Below are 14,210 nucleotides of genomic sequence, written 5' to 3'. Positions count from 1 at the left end.
TCTTCCATCACATGAATGAGTACTTTTTCCTTTTCATAGTGAATATTTCTAATAATTCTGTAGACTGTATGTAGACTCTGTTTTCAAGCAATTCATGGAGACATTATATTGAGGGTTTTTTTTGTGGGTAGGAAAAAGCACAGATCAGCAGAAATAGACAGACATGATGAAATATGGACAGTATTCTGAAGAAAAATCCTTGTTACCTCAGTTTCTAATTCAAACTAAGTTTAACTCTGGAATAATTGACAAGCATATATAAAATAACAACAACACACATCAAACTAAAAATTAAAATATTATGAAATGTTTGGGAACATAAGTGCCCTCAATTCATAATATGTAGCTGTTATCAGAGTTTTAAGTGGGAAAAAATACAGTGGATATGTCTAAACAAGGTTATCAGAGTTTTAAGTGGGGAAAAAAATACAGTGGATAGGTCTAAACAAGGTTTTTATGTTCTTCTGAGATAAAATGTGCTTTTTGTTGTGGCCTTTACACAATTAATGTATAATTTCCTTTTCTCTCCCTTCCCAAACATTTTTACTTTACAGGGTCCTGTGTTCTTTCTTGAAGATGGAAAATCTGCTATTTCACTGAATGATGCTTTGATGTGGGCCAAAGTGAATCCTTTTTCACCATTAGGAACAGGAATACGACTTAACCCATTTTGATGAGGTGTTTGCTCTGTACTTTATAGTGCTTAAAATAATACTCTGGGAGTTAATGCTGATTTAACCTTGATTGTCAAAGGACAGAGAGGTGGTAGTTGATTCCTCCTGAAGGTCAATTACTTGAACTTTGAAAATTTTAAAATGAGAACAAAAGGATTTCTATACAAATGTTTGTTGAGAATCCAAAGAAAAAAGTTATTTGATAATCCAAAGAAAAAGGCCTAATTTCATATATAGCCATGTCATTTTTTTTTAGTAAGAATATTGTCATCAGACAATTATTTTTGTGTGAATAGATGCTTTGTAAAGTAAGCAACTGTCTACATATTACCAAAATATTGATAGCAAACTGTGAAACCCATAAACCTTCTTCTAAATATATAATCATAGAATGACTTTATTGACAGCAAGTCCAGCCTTTTTTTAGAATGACTGGAATATTTTGGCTGTGTCACACTGCCCCCCTTTTTGATTTGAACTAATTTTTACACACAGGGTTCTATAGCAAAAGTAAAATTTAAAGAGTAGGTGTTTTTTTCATCTACTTGTAATTGTGCTTTAATAGCAGTTCAAATAGAAGGTCACTTATGTTTTATTTAGACTATCTATGTTTTGTTCAGATTATCTGTTTTTTATTTATTTATTTAGATTATCTAGATTACAAATTTGTATTTTCTAATAGGATTATATTTGGCAACATTCCCCATTATAGTTTTACCAGAGGCTAAAACTCTTTATAAACTTTTTTGCTTTTTTTAACAAAGGCTTTGTATAGAACAAACTGCATATTTATTGAAGTAATTTAACTATGCTATGTACATTTAAAAAGCTTGTTTTCTCTTTACATTTTGTATTAGTTATAAACATGCATATAATATGACAGACCAGAATAAAGTACTTGAGCATATATATTTTTATTTACTAAATATGCGCTCAAATGGAAAAACAGTTATGGCAATAGAAAACTAAAAAGATTTAAAATTTAAAGCTGTGTATAGTATGGAATTTAATTATAAGGCAAATATTATATTTACTATGCTTATTAATAATTCTTATAATCAGAATTGCTCACCTGTAGAAAAGATGCCTTGGTTACAATACTCTTTATTAGCTCAACTGATGGCACATAAGCAGAAATCTACTTTATCTGTTCTTACATTTTTTGCTGCTGCTTTAAAATAAATGTTAAAATTTATTTAAATTCCTGATAGTTACATGAAATATAAAGAGGTTGCAATTTAAAATTGGCAGAATTATTTCTATAGCAACTGTTGTAAAACTGGAAATCGTATCAGTTCTCTATTTTCCTATCAGAAAAAGCCTCAATGTATAGGTAAGCCTTGCCCTTATTTAACTATAGAAATAACAATGCCACCATGCTGGAAAGGTGGGATGAAGATTAGAAATAAAATAAAATCCTGGGTTGTTTTTTTTCCCTCCTCTTTAAAATAGTAAAATTTCCCTCTGGCAATGTTCTAGAGTATTATTACAGGGTTTCTGGTGTAAGAATATATTGGGTAGAGGGAACACAGCTGTTTTGTACCTTAAAAACTCAATTTTTGTACGTATTTGGGTGCTGGAACCGAATCTTTTACTTCCTGCAGGTATTCTTTGACAATGTTTTTCCTTTATTTACTTCATGGAGCTTGCAGAAGAAGAATTCAGTTTCAGAAGTTAAAATTCATAGTTTTTGAATGAATTTTACATCTGTCAGTATCTGATCTTGTCTCTGTCAAATGAAAGACTATCTGTCTTGTAGCACATAAATCATACAACCTGGTATGTAAAAGTTGTTGATACAGAGGAGGAGAGCAAACACGAGAACTGAACATGCAGCCCCATCACTGAGGATTGGGATCGAATAGCATCAACTGCTATTCTACTATATTTAAAATCTTTTGTTGTATCATAACGATTTTTACTAATATTTCACAGTTTAAATATCTTAAATATGTAGTATAACTGCATCAATGCATTGCATATAAATTGTGCCTTAACATAGAATTTTGGGCAAATCTATTCCCTCTAAATTACAGAGTGAGGGTTAAGAATTCTTTCTTTATGAAAATACAAAAAATAAGTCAAAGGGCATTTTCTATATTTGGGATCCATCAGGTAACAGTCATTGTGAATAACATGAGGTTGCATTTTCCTTGAAGTTGTTTGTACAGTGGGGAGTGATGCAGAAAAGGTTGTAATTGTGTCTGCTGTTACAGCTGTGGTTGCAACTGTCAACTGGTTCATCATTTTTAATTTCAGTTTGCTAATATGTAACTTCATTGTCTAGTACAGCAAGTCAAATACAGGTATCTCCCCCTTAATATTAAAGAATACTTTGTCTTCAAAAGACTGTTTGACTCCTCTGTAAAAGTAATATTTCCATTTAAATGAAAAAACACATGAAGCTACACAGCTAGTGCTTTCCAATTACTATAAAATCTCTGTTATGTTCAACATCCCTGCAAAACCAAATCCATTGTTCTATGGAAATAATCTGTCCAACAGTACTGACATGTTTATAAGCTTAAGAGACAGCTTCACTGGCAGCTGCAGTCTGAGATAGGAGATTTGGCACTTTAAACCTATGTTGTGGGCTGGAATGATGCCCTGTTTGTTCCACCCTGTGCAGGGCTCCAGCCAGGCTGGGCCAGTAATGCTGCACTGGCCGTGGCCAGAGCCGAGCGTCCCAACAGGCCCAGGAGAAGCACAAGCAGAACCTTGTACTCCACGTGCTTTCTCACCTGCCAGTGCAGTACCTCCTGTGGGTCTCTGGAATACTTTCAGCAAGCCTACAGGATTTCACTGTTGGATTTCTTTCCAGAACTGTTAATATCCAACACTAATATCCAGTAGTGTTGGATATTAACACTACTATTTTTTTCCCTGAAAATACCTTGGAACACTTTTTAACTGGTATAACAGTTCATTTAGTAAGGGCTTTATTGTAGTAGGGCACCTAAACAGTGCTCTGACCTGGGTCACTGTTTGCTTCACATTCTGGTTCCTAACATTTTAATACATCTGACTAAACCAACCCAACGCACAACACACAACATTTATTTCATACTAAGAATTCAACCCATCAAAGCCACATTGGAATAGGGCCCTGACAGCATGAGAACAGTAACAAACCTGTCATTTCTGGCTAAATAAGGGATCATTTCTGGAAGGGATTTTACCAAGCACTAACACCAGGTATTTCATTGCCCTGTGTTTTGGTATGTGGCAGTAGTATGCTCTGATCTGCCAGAGACCTGTCCCAGTGTATAGTCCTTCTAAGCCAACCACATCCATTCCCTCTTTTGTTTGTCCCTGTCACATACTAATAGGAGCAATGCCCCATCTAACTCGGCTCAGCTTGCCAAAATGAACTCCATTTTCACACAATTATATGTTAGCAAAAGATGGAAGTTTATGTTGAAAAGTACCTCTTGCCTGAGATCGAAGTAATAGTATTACCACAAGCCAGTTTCTTTTGACTAGTCTCCTATTCTGTATAAGTACACAAAAAAAATTGTAGCAAATACCCATAAACTACAAAGATGGTCTTGTTTGCTCTTTGGATGGTAGCAGGAATCAAGGAGAATGGTAGGAATGAATATTGCAAATGCCACAAGAGCATGACACACCTATTTGCAATGAGATGGCCTGGACTCTGGTGTGACTCTCAGCAAAACTTTTAACTTTATCTAGTTGTGTTCTGAACAGGTGTTTTGCAGAATAGCCATGTTTGCTCCCAACTGATAAAGGTGTATAAAACATGAGAGCTTTTTTTGCCACTTTGTCTGAATCAAACTGGAAAAGCAATGCGTACACCTGAAGGTGAGGTTCTAAATGAGCTCATTTTATGTGGAGAAGTTCAACAGTGCTGTGGTTGGCTTGGCAGTTCAAAGTTGGCTTGTTTGTCAGAGTAATACAAATTAATGGTGTTCTACCTAAAACCACAAATTGCTGCCTTCTGGATGAAAATAAAAACCACTACACTCACTCCAGTACAGATTCAGAATATCATGGACTCCTAAGCAGCTCCTCATATTTGCATTTGACTTTCCTTTACAAGGACTCCAGAAAAGGCCCCTAACCAGAGTTTTGCAGGGAACAGAAGCAAATTAAGGTTATTTAACAGTGTCAAGACAGCTACATTTTTTATAAGCAGCATAATATTTAGCAACTGAGTAAGCATTCCTCTTTGTGAAAGCTTCTTCTATAGTTAGTTCCTCACTTATCATCTTTCCAGTAGAAACATAAATACTGAAAGGAGTCACTGAAAAGGAATGGAAGAAGGTGAATCACCAAGGGCAAATGGCAAGTTTTCAGGTGTCCTGTGCTTTGGTTTGGAGGAATTGAGTATCAGTCACTGAGAAAGTAATCTGTTTTCAAAGGAACAGCAAATGAGAAGAGGGAAAGGAGGAGTGCTGCATTTTAATCTATTCAGATCACAATCATCAAAAATTCAAGGGCATAAGCAAAGCCTTAGGATTTTCTAATATCTCTTAGAGGTGTCACCATTCTATCTCTGACTAGAGTTAAACAATACCTTTTCACAGAAATGCCTGCTGGAGTATTCTGGGAATTTGCAATAGGATTTTTGGAGCTGAGTAAATGTTTACAGAAGAGGTAGTAAGAGAAGTAATGTCCTTTCATGAGCTGTACCCATCTTGATACAGAAAACTGACATTTTTGAAACCTTGTATTCACCTCCTGAACTTGAGCTTGAAGATTTAGTATCCACATCTCCACTATATGCTTTCAGAAACCTCACAGACACTACACATTAAAATATGCCTTTCTCTGAGGCAAATAATTATTTAATATGCCCATTAAATGCTTGTGATACAGCACTGTTGTGAAAAGATAAAGCAGGAAGTGCCTATATAATTCTGTTTTGTAAGAGGATATCTAAAGTATCTCTGCAGTAAGGCTTTTTAAGAAATAAGTTACTAATTGTACCACTAAACAGAATTCTATAAAAAACTGAGGTTATGTTCACATCAGTTTAATTACAATTCACAGCACAGGCAGTGAGGAAGAGTAAAGTAACTTTCTCACTGTGATTAATGAATTTTCTGTATAAAGAAAAAGAATTGATGTCTAATTGTTTTATTTTTATCAATGCATATAGTGCACCCATTACCAAGTATTTTTAGGTACATGAACAACAGAAATTTGAAAATACATAAAATATTGACTCCAAATGGACAAACTTAACAAATAATAATGAAGAAACTCTTTGTGGTTCAGATGTGTCAAACAGATTTTAAAAACATAAACACAGTTAAAGTTAACAGCACTAAAGCACTAAAGCTATAAAGGGTTAAGATAAAGTTATACAATCATGTCCCAGAGTATCAGCACTTATTCAATTCAGCTGGATTAGCACCTTGGCACTAGTTGCTGAATGGCTCCCAATTACTATTACATTACCAACACCAGGTGTCAAAGATACCATTTTTTTAAAGCAATATGCAAAAGGCTTTTTTTTTCCGCCCAGCAGTTCCTTAGATAAAACATACAATAAACAGAGAAAAAAAAAAATGTACTTGCTATATTTGAGTTTCTAACAATTAATTACTATGTTATCTGTACTGTAAGAAATTCTTAAGTATTGTTGGCAGCTGGAGTTGTGGAACAAGGTGCAGTCTAGCTCTTCCTATGTAATTTCGGATACATAGTCGGCAGAGCTGACAAAGAGAAGATGGTGTGGCTGCAAACAATAAAGAAAGGAGTTCAATTGTACAATTATTAAAGCCAACACTTTGTTTTACAACAGTCTTGCACAATAATGGGATTTCTAAAAAAACAAGGGAAAAAACTTCACATTTTGCAAATTTGACCTTTTTCTCCATTCCATTTCCTTCATTGCCTTTCTGCCCTCAAAGACTGGGGCTGCTTAAACCTTAATAATAGTTAGGGAAATACTAAAGAAAGCAAGACAAGGTCAGTGGTTTTTTTTTGTTTTTTTGGGTTTTTTTGGGGTTTTTTTTGTTTGTTTGTTTGGGTTTTTTGGGTTTTTTTTGTTTTTTTAAATAAGAACCAGCTCCCAGAAAAATATCTGATGTCAATAACTTTAAAAATTGGAGACTTGTTGTTTTGGGCTTATTCACAGCACAAGTTACAGACCTGCTACAGCACTGCCAGCTGCACTACCAATGCATCACTGCAACAAAAATAAGCAGGAAAAATACCCCAAGATCCTGGACCATATTTAGTGGTCTTACTAGTTAATCATAATGTCTTTATCACTCTGCCTCCCACTCCTTCAAAATGCTATTTTCTTTGGACAATCAACCTGTATCTTTTTCATGCCATGTAATTTTTTTCTTTGCTCTAACTTAAAGACACTATTAGTCTTAGTAAATTTGTGAAAAGATACAATTTTTAGTAGGATTTTATTAGTAGCATTCAGATTACAGGGTATTTTTTGGAAGAAAACATGAATCAGTGTTACTTGTCAGTTCACCTCTAAAGAGATGCTCATGGTTATTGAAATAGTTTCATCCTCTTGTTGCTTATTTTTACATTATACATAGTTCAGTCTGAACAAGTCCAGTTCCCTTTGGAATATTCTCTCTCTCCAAAGCAGACAGACCTTTAAGAGGTTTGAGGAACTATAGACTCTTTAGTCTCCTGTTTCTCAGGTTTTTAAAACTTGGTAAAGAAAATTTAGAAAATTAAACTTCTTATGCTTTTTGCTCACAATCATAATAATTTGCTTTATATGCACATAAAATACACATTTAAAAAGATTATGACAGCTGACCAAAATGAAATATATTTTTAACCTGAAATTTAAATACTCTATTTCTTTTTAACAAGATCTGTAAAAAACAATAAAAATGTAGCTTTAATGTCTACTTTAGTAAACACCCAATAAACATATGATGATAATTTTTCAGCTTGTATAAATTCTGATGCTGATTGGTCAATGGGTTCTGGCCTGAGGCTAAATATTGCTGAGCATGTTTATAGTTAGAAAGGAAATTACTTGAATGCTCATATATTAATTTCATACAGCAGTGTTACCTTCTATAACATGGGTTGTTTGGACTGTTAAGTTAGGGGTTTTTCTAGGTGGGTTTGGTTTTTTTAATAATACAAGTTGCAGTTTCAAATATAAACATCTAAAACTTACCTTCGTGGAAGAGCAGCAGTCTTTCCACTAAACTGCTTGGGGCAGCTAAATCAACAGGCCTCTCAAAATCTGAATTTTTGGCATTTATGTCTGCCCCAAATTCAAGGAGTAAGTTTACAATCTCTGTACTAGAATGCTGGGCAGCAGCATGGAGTGGAGTTTGCAAATGCTTTCCTTTCTGCACGTTGGCACCTGGTGGGTAGATGCACATAAAGAGACGTAAGAAGAGATTAATTAAATTTGCCACTGAGTAAGAAAGACGAGGCTACAAAACAAACAAAAACCAGCACTGCCCTGGAATGCCACAGTGCATTTAGCCACTTTATTATTATTTTATTGCGTAGAACTATAACTAATCTCATCAGTGTTTTGTTTGGGCTTTGTTTTTTTATCCTAGGTTTTATTATCTAAGTACAACTAGACAAAAAGGTATCAGGTAACCAATCAGGTAACACAAGCATCACTATTGCCTAATCATAAAAAGCACTTTTTGTACACATTTAAGAAAATTTGCATTACATAAAAAACATACTTTTCTTATTTAAGTCTTAAAAAAACTCACTAAACCGAAGTTTTGTATGTATATTTTTGTGAGTACACCAACTCAAGAAAGAATCTTGAATACCTTATAATTTTTCACATGTTGAAGCTGGCAAAGGGTTTGAAATAGACTCCCATCCCATACAACCATTATTTATTAATCTATAGATTAGTTTTAATTTTAATTAAGGTGAGATACACAGTCTAGAAAGCTAATAGGGGAAAAAAAAAAACCCCAAACCATTAATTCTCCCAATCCATGGGTTCTAATTAGTACACTTTTATATTAATAGGTAATTTTTAACATGTTTTAAATTAAAATGGACTAAAATAATTGTAATAATACATTCATATTCAAGAAAAAAAATCCATACAAGAGTTAAACTAAATGAGCTAGTATGGAAGAATCTGCCTTACACAGGGAAGCTGTTGGTTCATCTTAAACCCAGCCTTCTTCAGACTTCTTACTGACCTTGTGAGACCAAAAATTGCCTTCTGTACCAACTTTACTCCCTGAATCAAAACTTTTTGCAATTTAAATGTCCATTTGGGTAAAATGATAATGTCACAGGCCTATAGCAATTGGTTCTGAAATCTGAATAATTTCCTGTTCTTAATATTAACAATTGGAGCATGCTTCTGCATTCTTTTGCTTATTTCATTGTCTATCTGCTTTTCAACTTCTAATACATTCTTACAAACTGATAAAACATGAAAAAAAAAATTACATAAGTAGTTACTTATATTCTCAATTTACATACCCTTTTTTACTTCAGGGCACCAACAAATGTAGAATATGCACTTCTGTTAATGTTTTTTGTGTATGGTAGTATTTGAATCCCAAAATACGCTAATTATACTTTTCCTATTCTTAACCATAAAAAATCGTGACATAGGATAATTAATCATCCAAGGAGATGGACTCAATGAGAAGCACTTTAACTGCTTGTTTAAGTTCTAAATATAGCATGCAATCAACTAAAAAAACTATTCTGGTGCAATGATAGCAAGGCTGAATTATTCATATATACATTTTAATTCCTTGTTCTGCAGGATGCAAAAGCCCTGTATGTGAATACCTGAAACATAGAGAATTGTCTTTTAGCTATGCCAATTGTGTCTCTGGACTTGTGCTGAAACAGAGCCAGCCTTCAACATCTCTTACCCATTGATTAAATAAATAATCTGAAATTTAGGATCAGATGCCTTACCCCTTCCCTCTGCAACTCAGCCTCTATGCCTTGTACAAAGATCAGAACTTGCTGAAAAATGAAAGCAAGTGCTAAAATAGTTTGACTGAAATCTCAATGATTATTTTATGAAATTTCTCAAAGCTCATTTTCTACCCTTGTTTTTTCCTACAGAAAATTAATATCTACAAAGCTGCTCTAGGTACTGGAAATTTTGAACATTCATTCTTACTGGTCTTGCTTCCTTTTTTTCTCTTCTGCTTACTATGGCACCAAAAATAAAAAAATAGTAAGTTATAATAAATATGAATCAGCATAAACTTTGAAGTAGAACCCTGCAAGCAAAGGTTCCAGTTCAATTGGCTGAGCACAGTTGACTTCAAAGGCAAATACAATATGCTTATTTTACCAACCAGAAATATTTTTATCTAAATCATGACATACCTGCATAAAGAAGCTTTCGAATGCAATGGATCTGCTGTGAAACACAAGCTACATACAGAGGTGTTCCTAAATGAGGAAGATCTTGGTCAACATCTATACCCCAGGATATCAGTACCTCCAGACATTCACTGTGACCTGTCAGTACAAAGCATGACAGTTTGCTCCACTTCAGTATGCTGTCTCATGGACAAAACCACACATATTTCTTAACCCTCTTACTGAGACATTGCTCAACTGCTTCATGTTTATTGAGGAGCTAATTTCTTACCTCTGCTGGCTGCTTCATGTGTTGGTGATGGCAGACAAGACTCCCACTGAGCTTTGGCACCATACTGTAACAGGAGCTCAGCACATGCAGCACTGCCTCTCGAACAGGCATTAAATAAAGGTGTCACTCCATCAATTGTTGTAGCATTTACCTAGAAAATATAAAATCTATTTACAAAAAGAACTGAAAGAAAGGTAGATTTTTAAACAGGAAATAGTTAGAAATTGCATTAAAAAAAAAAAAAAAAGTACTAGGTAAAATAACAAGTTAACTGACCAGTCCCAGGAAACTGTCTTCCTCTTACCATGCTTCTCAGTTGGAATTAGTTCACTATTATTCTTGTTAAACTATGTTGGATAAATACACCTGGAATACTAAAGAGCATATATTGACATCTGGGCAGTAAATAATTTTCAAAAGTCATTGCACTGAGCTTGTTTCACTGATAGAGAAAATTTACACTTCGTGTACTAACAAGATAAAGGGATCTTCTCTCCACAGCTCTGGCATTATTTGCCATTTTCTTCTGTAGTTTTAGTCTCCAGGTTCAAGTGATGTTTCACAGGATGGAGACAAAGCTAATAGCATAGCCTTACTGTTTTAATACCAACCTCACCACCTCACGCTTCAATTGAATATTTCCAGTGTGATAGAGTAAGGAGACAAAGGGCTAATAATACTAAAGGAAGGAACACAGGTATGAGGAGAAGGCTCCTTCCAGGATTCTGGCCCATCTTCTTCCATGCATTACATAAACCCACCAAAACAATTAAAAATACTAAAAATAAACCAGGAGGGAAAATCAAATTTTTTCTATAGTTTTGTATCTTTAGAATCCTTGTGGTATTTCCAATTGCTTTGGAAATATCTATGTATCTTTTTTTCTTTTTCTATAATAACACAGACGTATTGCACGTGGTTCTGAAAACTGAATTTTAAGAACAATAAATATTTCCATTACAAAGATCAGAGACCCGGGGAGCTATGCACTAGAACTCTGATGTCAGCAGACATTGCACTGAAAGTGATCCGTAAAGTCCCATTTTCTTTCTGGGATAAAAGATAGAGCCTCTGTCAGGAGCACAGAAAAGAGACTGTGCTTTTTTCTACTCATACCAAAGAATTTTAAGAGCACACAGGTGCAGTGTGACAGCAGACATTCTAAAGATTAAAAGAACAGTCTCCTGAAAGCCACTCAAAGCAAAAGGAACACAGTAAAGTAGAGGAATGCATTCCGTATTTTTGAAGAGAAATACCAGAATGAATACTGCTAACAGATTCACTCCAGCTCATTACTGTCTCAGTGGCTGCCCATCACTCTCATTGGCTAGCATTCAGATGGCAGCTGTAATTTCATGAGATGAGCACAGCCAATAGGGTGAGACCAATTACATTAAAATCAAGGAATATATCCTTCTCAGTTAAACCAAGGCTAGAATTGGAATTCATATAAAAGTAAACAAAACCAAAGCCTTACATTTGCTCCTGCTTCAAGGAGGATTCTTGCACATCCTACATGGTCTCCCAGGCAGGCTTCATGGAGTGGAGTTACTTGGTCAATTGTTAACGTGTCTACATTGTACCCCTAAAATAGATGTGAATGGTTTTTAAAGATCATACAAAACCTATTAAGACTCATTTCCTCACACTACTGTTCAAATGAATAGTTTGCAATACTCTGAATAGGCTTAAAACTCAACTTGCAATAAATTAATCCTCAGTGAGCATTTATTTTTAATCAGAAATAGGCATAAAATATGCAGACTGTTTAAATGCACAGGGCAAAAGGCAACAGACCCAAGTCAGAACATAGCAAATTCCAAGTAGGTATGTGGAAAAAAAATTAACTGGGGGACAGTGAAACCCTGAAACAGATGAGAGAAAGGGTGATGCATCTCCAGTCTTGGTAATCTTTAAAACCCCACAAAGACCTGAGTCTAAACTGTTCTACGATTCTACCAGCCTGTGACTTAAGGTCTGAAATACCCAAAGCTATGAATTTTAGCACAGAAAATATTTACTGGATTGATAAAATCACCAAGCCCTCTAAATTTTTTGCAGTAGATGTTGTTTGATTTTCAAGAACTAACAATTATATCTACCTGTTTTCATCGAATGTATTCTGTAGTATAATTCTTCAGTATTGAAATAGCTAATAGGACAATATTGTAATATTAGAATTTAGCATTTACAGTTTCTCCCTTTGATATTAGCAATTCTTTTTTTTTAAGGAAAAAAAAAACCAGAATCTTTCGGTAATTCTTCCTGTTAACTAGGATCTTCCTGACTAGCTCTATTTACCCAAAGGCTTGAGGCAGTGAAACTGCTTCATATTGATTAATACCATGCAAGAGGGGAAGACTGACATAAATTTAGACACAATTTTGGTTTGGTTGTTTTTTGGTTTTGTTTTTTAGGGGGGGAACAGGAGTTAAAACATGCAGAGGAAATATTTGAAATACTAGCTTACATCTTAATAAAATAATATGAAAAATTCCTAAATATGTATTGTTCTGAAAAATTCAAGTGAAAAAAGCAAAACAAGCATACTAAATCTGCACTGATAATCTATGCTGTGAAATTAAATAACATTAAAAATGAAAGCAGTTGTAAAAACAGAGGCTTCACCTGTGACAATAAAGTCTTCAGAGAAAGAAGACGTCCTTGACTGGCTGCCTCATGCAGAGGTGAGCGATCTGCCCAAGAACCTATATAAGAAGAACATTTATTGAATAAGCCATATGAATTAGAAAGGGTTTGGAATGCACAGAGCAAAGCAGAAAATATGATGAACAGAATGAAGTCAATGAATCCTATGAAATTAATTTTTCCTCTTTAGAGACATAAATGATCAGTTTCTAAACAGTAAAAAAGTAAAAAAGTGCTCTATTATTAATTCTAAAAGTATCTAATAAATCATTATGTGGTCAACAGAACAAAATATTGAGATATTGATATCAATAATCTGATTGAATAAATTCATTGATTACCATATTCCATTTCTATTTTTGCATTGTTCATTTTTAATACACATAATAAAACTTCGTAGCTGGAATATAGGCATTATTTGAACTTAAACCAGATGTAAAACTGCCTGAAGAAGTCACAAAGAAGGTGGTGTATATGAAAAGCAATGTGGGAATCTTTATGTATGGTGAGATTAATTTGAAGCTACTACACAAGTGCAAGGAGAGAAATACAGTGAGAATCACAGTAAAAAAATTACTATAGTATAAAGAAGATATAAAGTCTAAGTTCTCATTCTATAAAATATTAGGCTTCAAAATAATTTTGTATGTTTACTGTAGAGGTTTGGCTTTTTTTTTTTTTTTTTAATTTATTTATCACCCCCAAAAGAGAAAGGTGAAAAAAAAGTAATCCAACTACAACCCTGTGTTCACACACATGACCCTCCCTAACTCCCAGCCCAGCTTCCAGAGACATCCTGAAGCTCTTGCTGAAGGACCTGCCCTTTCCTCTACAAGACTGCACACTGGCAGGTCCCTTCTAGCCAGCCATGGTTGCAGGCAGAACTGATACCAATTTATGGCAGGAATTTTGAAAATTCAGTTTTGAGGGCTGTACAAGGAAGAAACATCTTCAAAATGTATTATGAATCATCAGTATTTATTCCTCTAAGAACAAAATCACTAGAAATGTAAACTACTGATGCAATCCCTTGTGTGAGTTATATCAAGCTGCCCAAAATTCCTGAACAAATATAGAGAGAATTAGCCTGGCATGATGAATAGGTAACATTGGCAGATGACTCTTCCAGCATGCAGGTTTGACTCTGCCATGGGCAGGGACTGCCTACAGAGCCAGCCACTGCATTCACTGGCAAAGCAATGAGTCTGAAATGCAAAGGCTGTTACTCAATCACTGGCAGTCATCAGCCTAAGCTCTAAGTTTACTACACCCCAGAAATAGACCCTGTTTCTCTTTCCTATTGGACTCCTCCT

At 34.6% G+C, this 14,210-nt stretch overlaps 2 protein-coding genes across 20 annotated transcripts in view; one reads left to right on the top strand and one right to left on the bottom strand.

Annotated features, from left to right (window-relative positions):
* The window catches only part of WDR17 (WD repeat domain 17), a 65,826-nt gene extending 56,399 nt beyond the window's left edge, over positions 1-9,427 (top strand). For 6 of the 7 annotated variants that reach the window (XM_053939884.1, XM_053939885.1, XM_053939882.1 and 3 more), the window contains 2 exons: positions 555-678; positions 2,279-3,021. In XM_053939884.1, the coding sequence (XP_053795859.1) occupies positions 555-674 (120 nt within the window). In that variant the 3' untranslated portion in view covers positions 675-678; positions 2,279-3,021. Of the gene's footprint in view, positions 1-554; positions 679-2,278; positions 3,022-9,399 lie in introns of those variants that run through there. The other variant, XM_053939881.1, reaches the window with a different exon arrangement.
* Positions 5,655-14,210, bottom strand: part of ASB5 (ankyrin repeat and SOCS box containing 5) — a 40,641-nt gene continuing 32,085 nt past the window's right edge. For all 13 annotated transcript variants that reach the window (XM_053939894.1, XM_053939900.1, XM_053939892.1 and 10 more), the window contains 6 exons: positions 12,877-12,956; positions 11,726-11,833; positions 10,249-10,399; positions 9,981-10,115; positions 7,807-7,998; positions 5,655-6,378 (listed from right to left, as the gene is read on the bottom strand). In XM_053939894.1, coding sequence (XP_053795869.1) covers positions 6,251-6,378; positions 7,807-7,998; positions 9,981-10,115; positions 10,249-10,399; positions 11,726-11,833; positions 12,877-12,956 — 794 coding nt within the window. In that variant the 3' untranslated portion in view covers positions 5,655-6,250. The remainder of the gene's footprint in view (positions 6,379-7,806; positions 7,999-9,980; positions 10,116-10,248; positions 10,400-11,725; positions 11,834-12,876; positions 12,957-14,210) is intronic.

The sequence above is a fragment of the Vidua chalybeata genome, chromosome 4 (assembly GCF_026979565.1).
Source record: "Vidua chalybeata isolate OUT-0048 chromosome 4, bVidCha1 merged haplotype, whole genome shotgun sequence".
Taxonomy (NCBI): Eukaryota; Metazoa; Chordata; class Aves; order Passeriformes; family Viduidae; genus Vidua; species Vidua chalybeata.
This window is presented reverse-complemented; position numbering and strand designations above follow the sequence as displayed.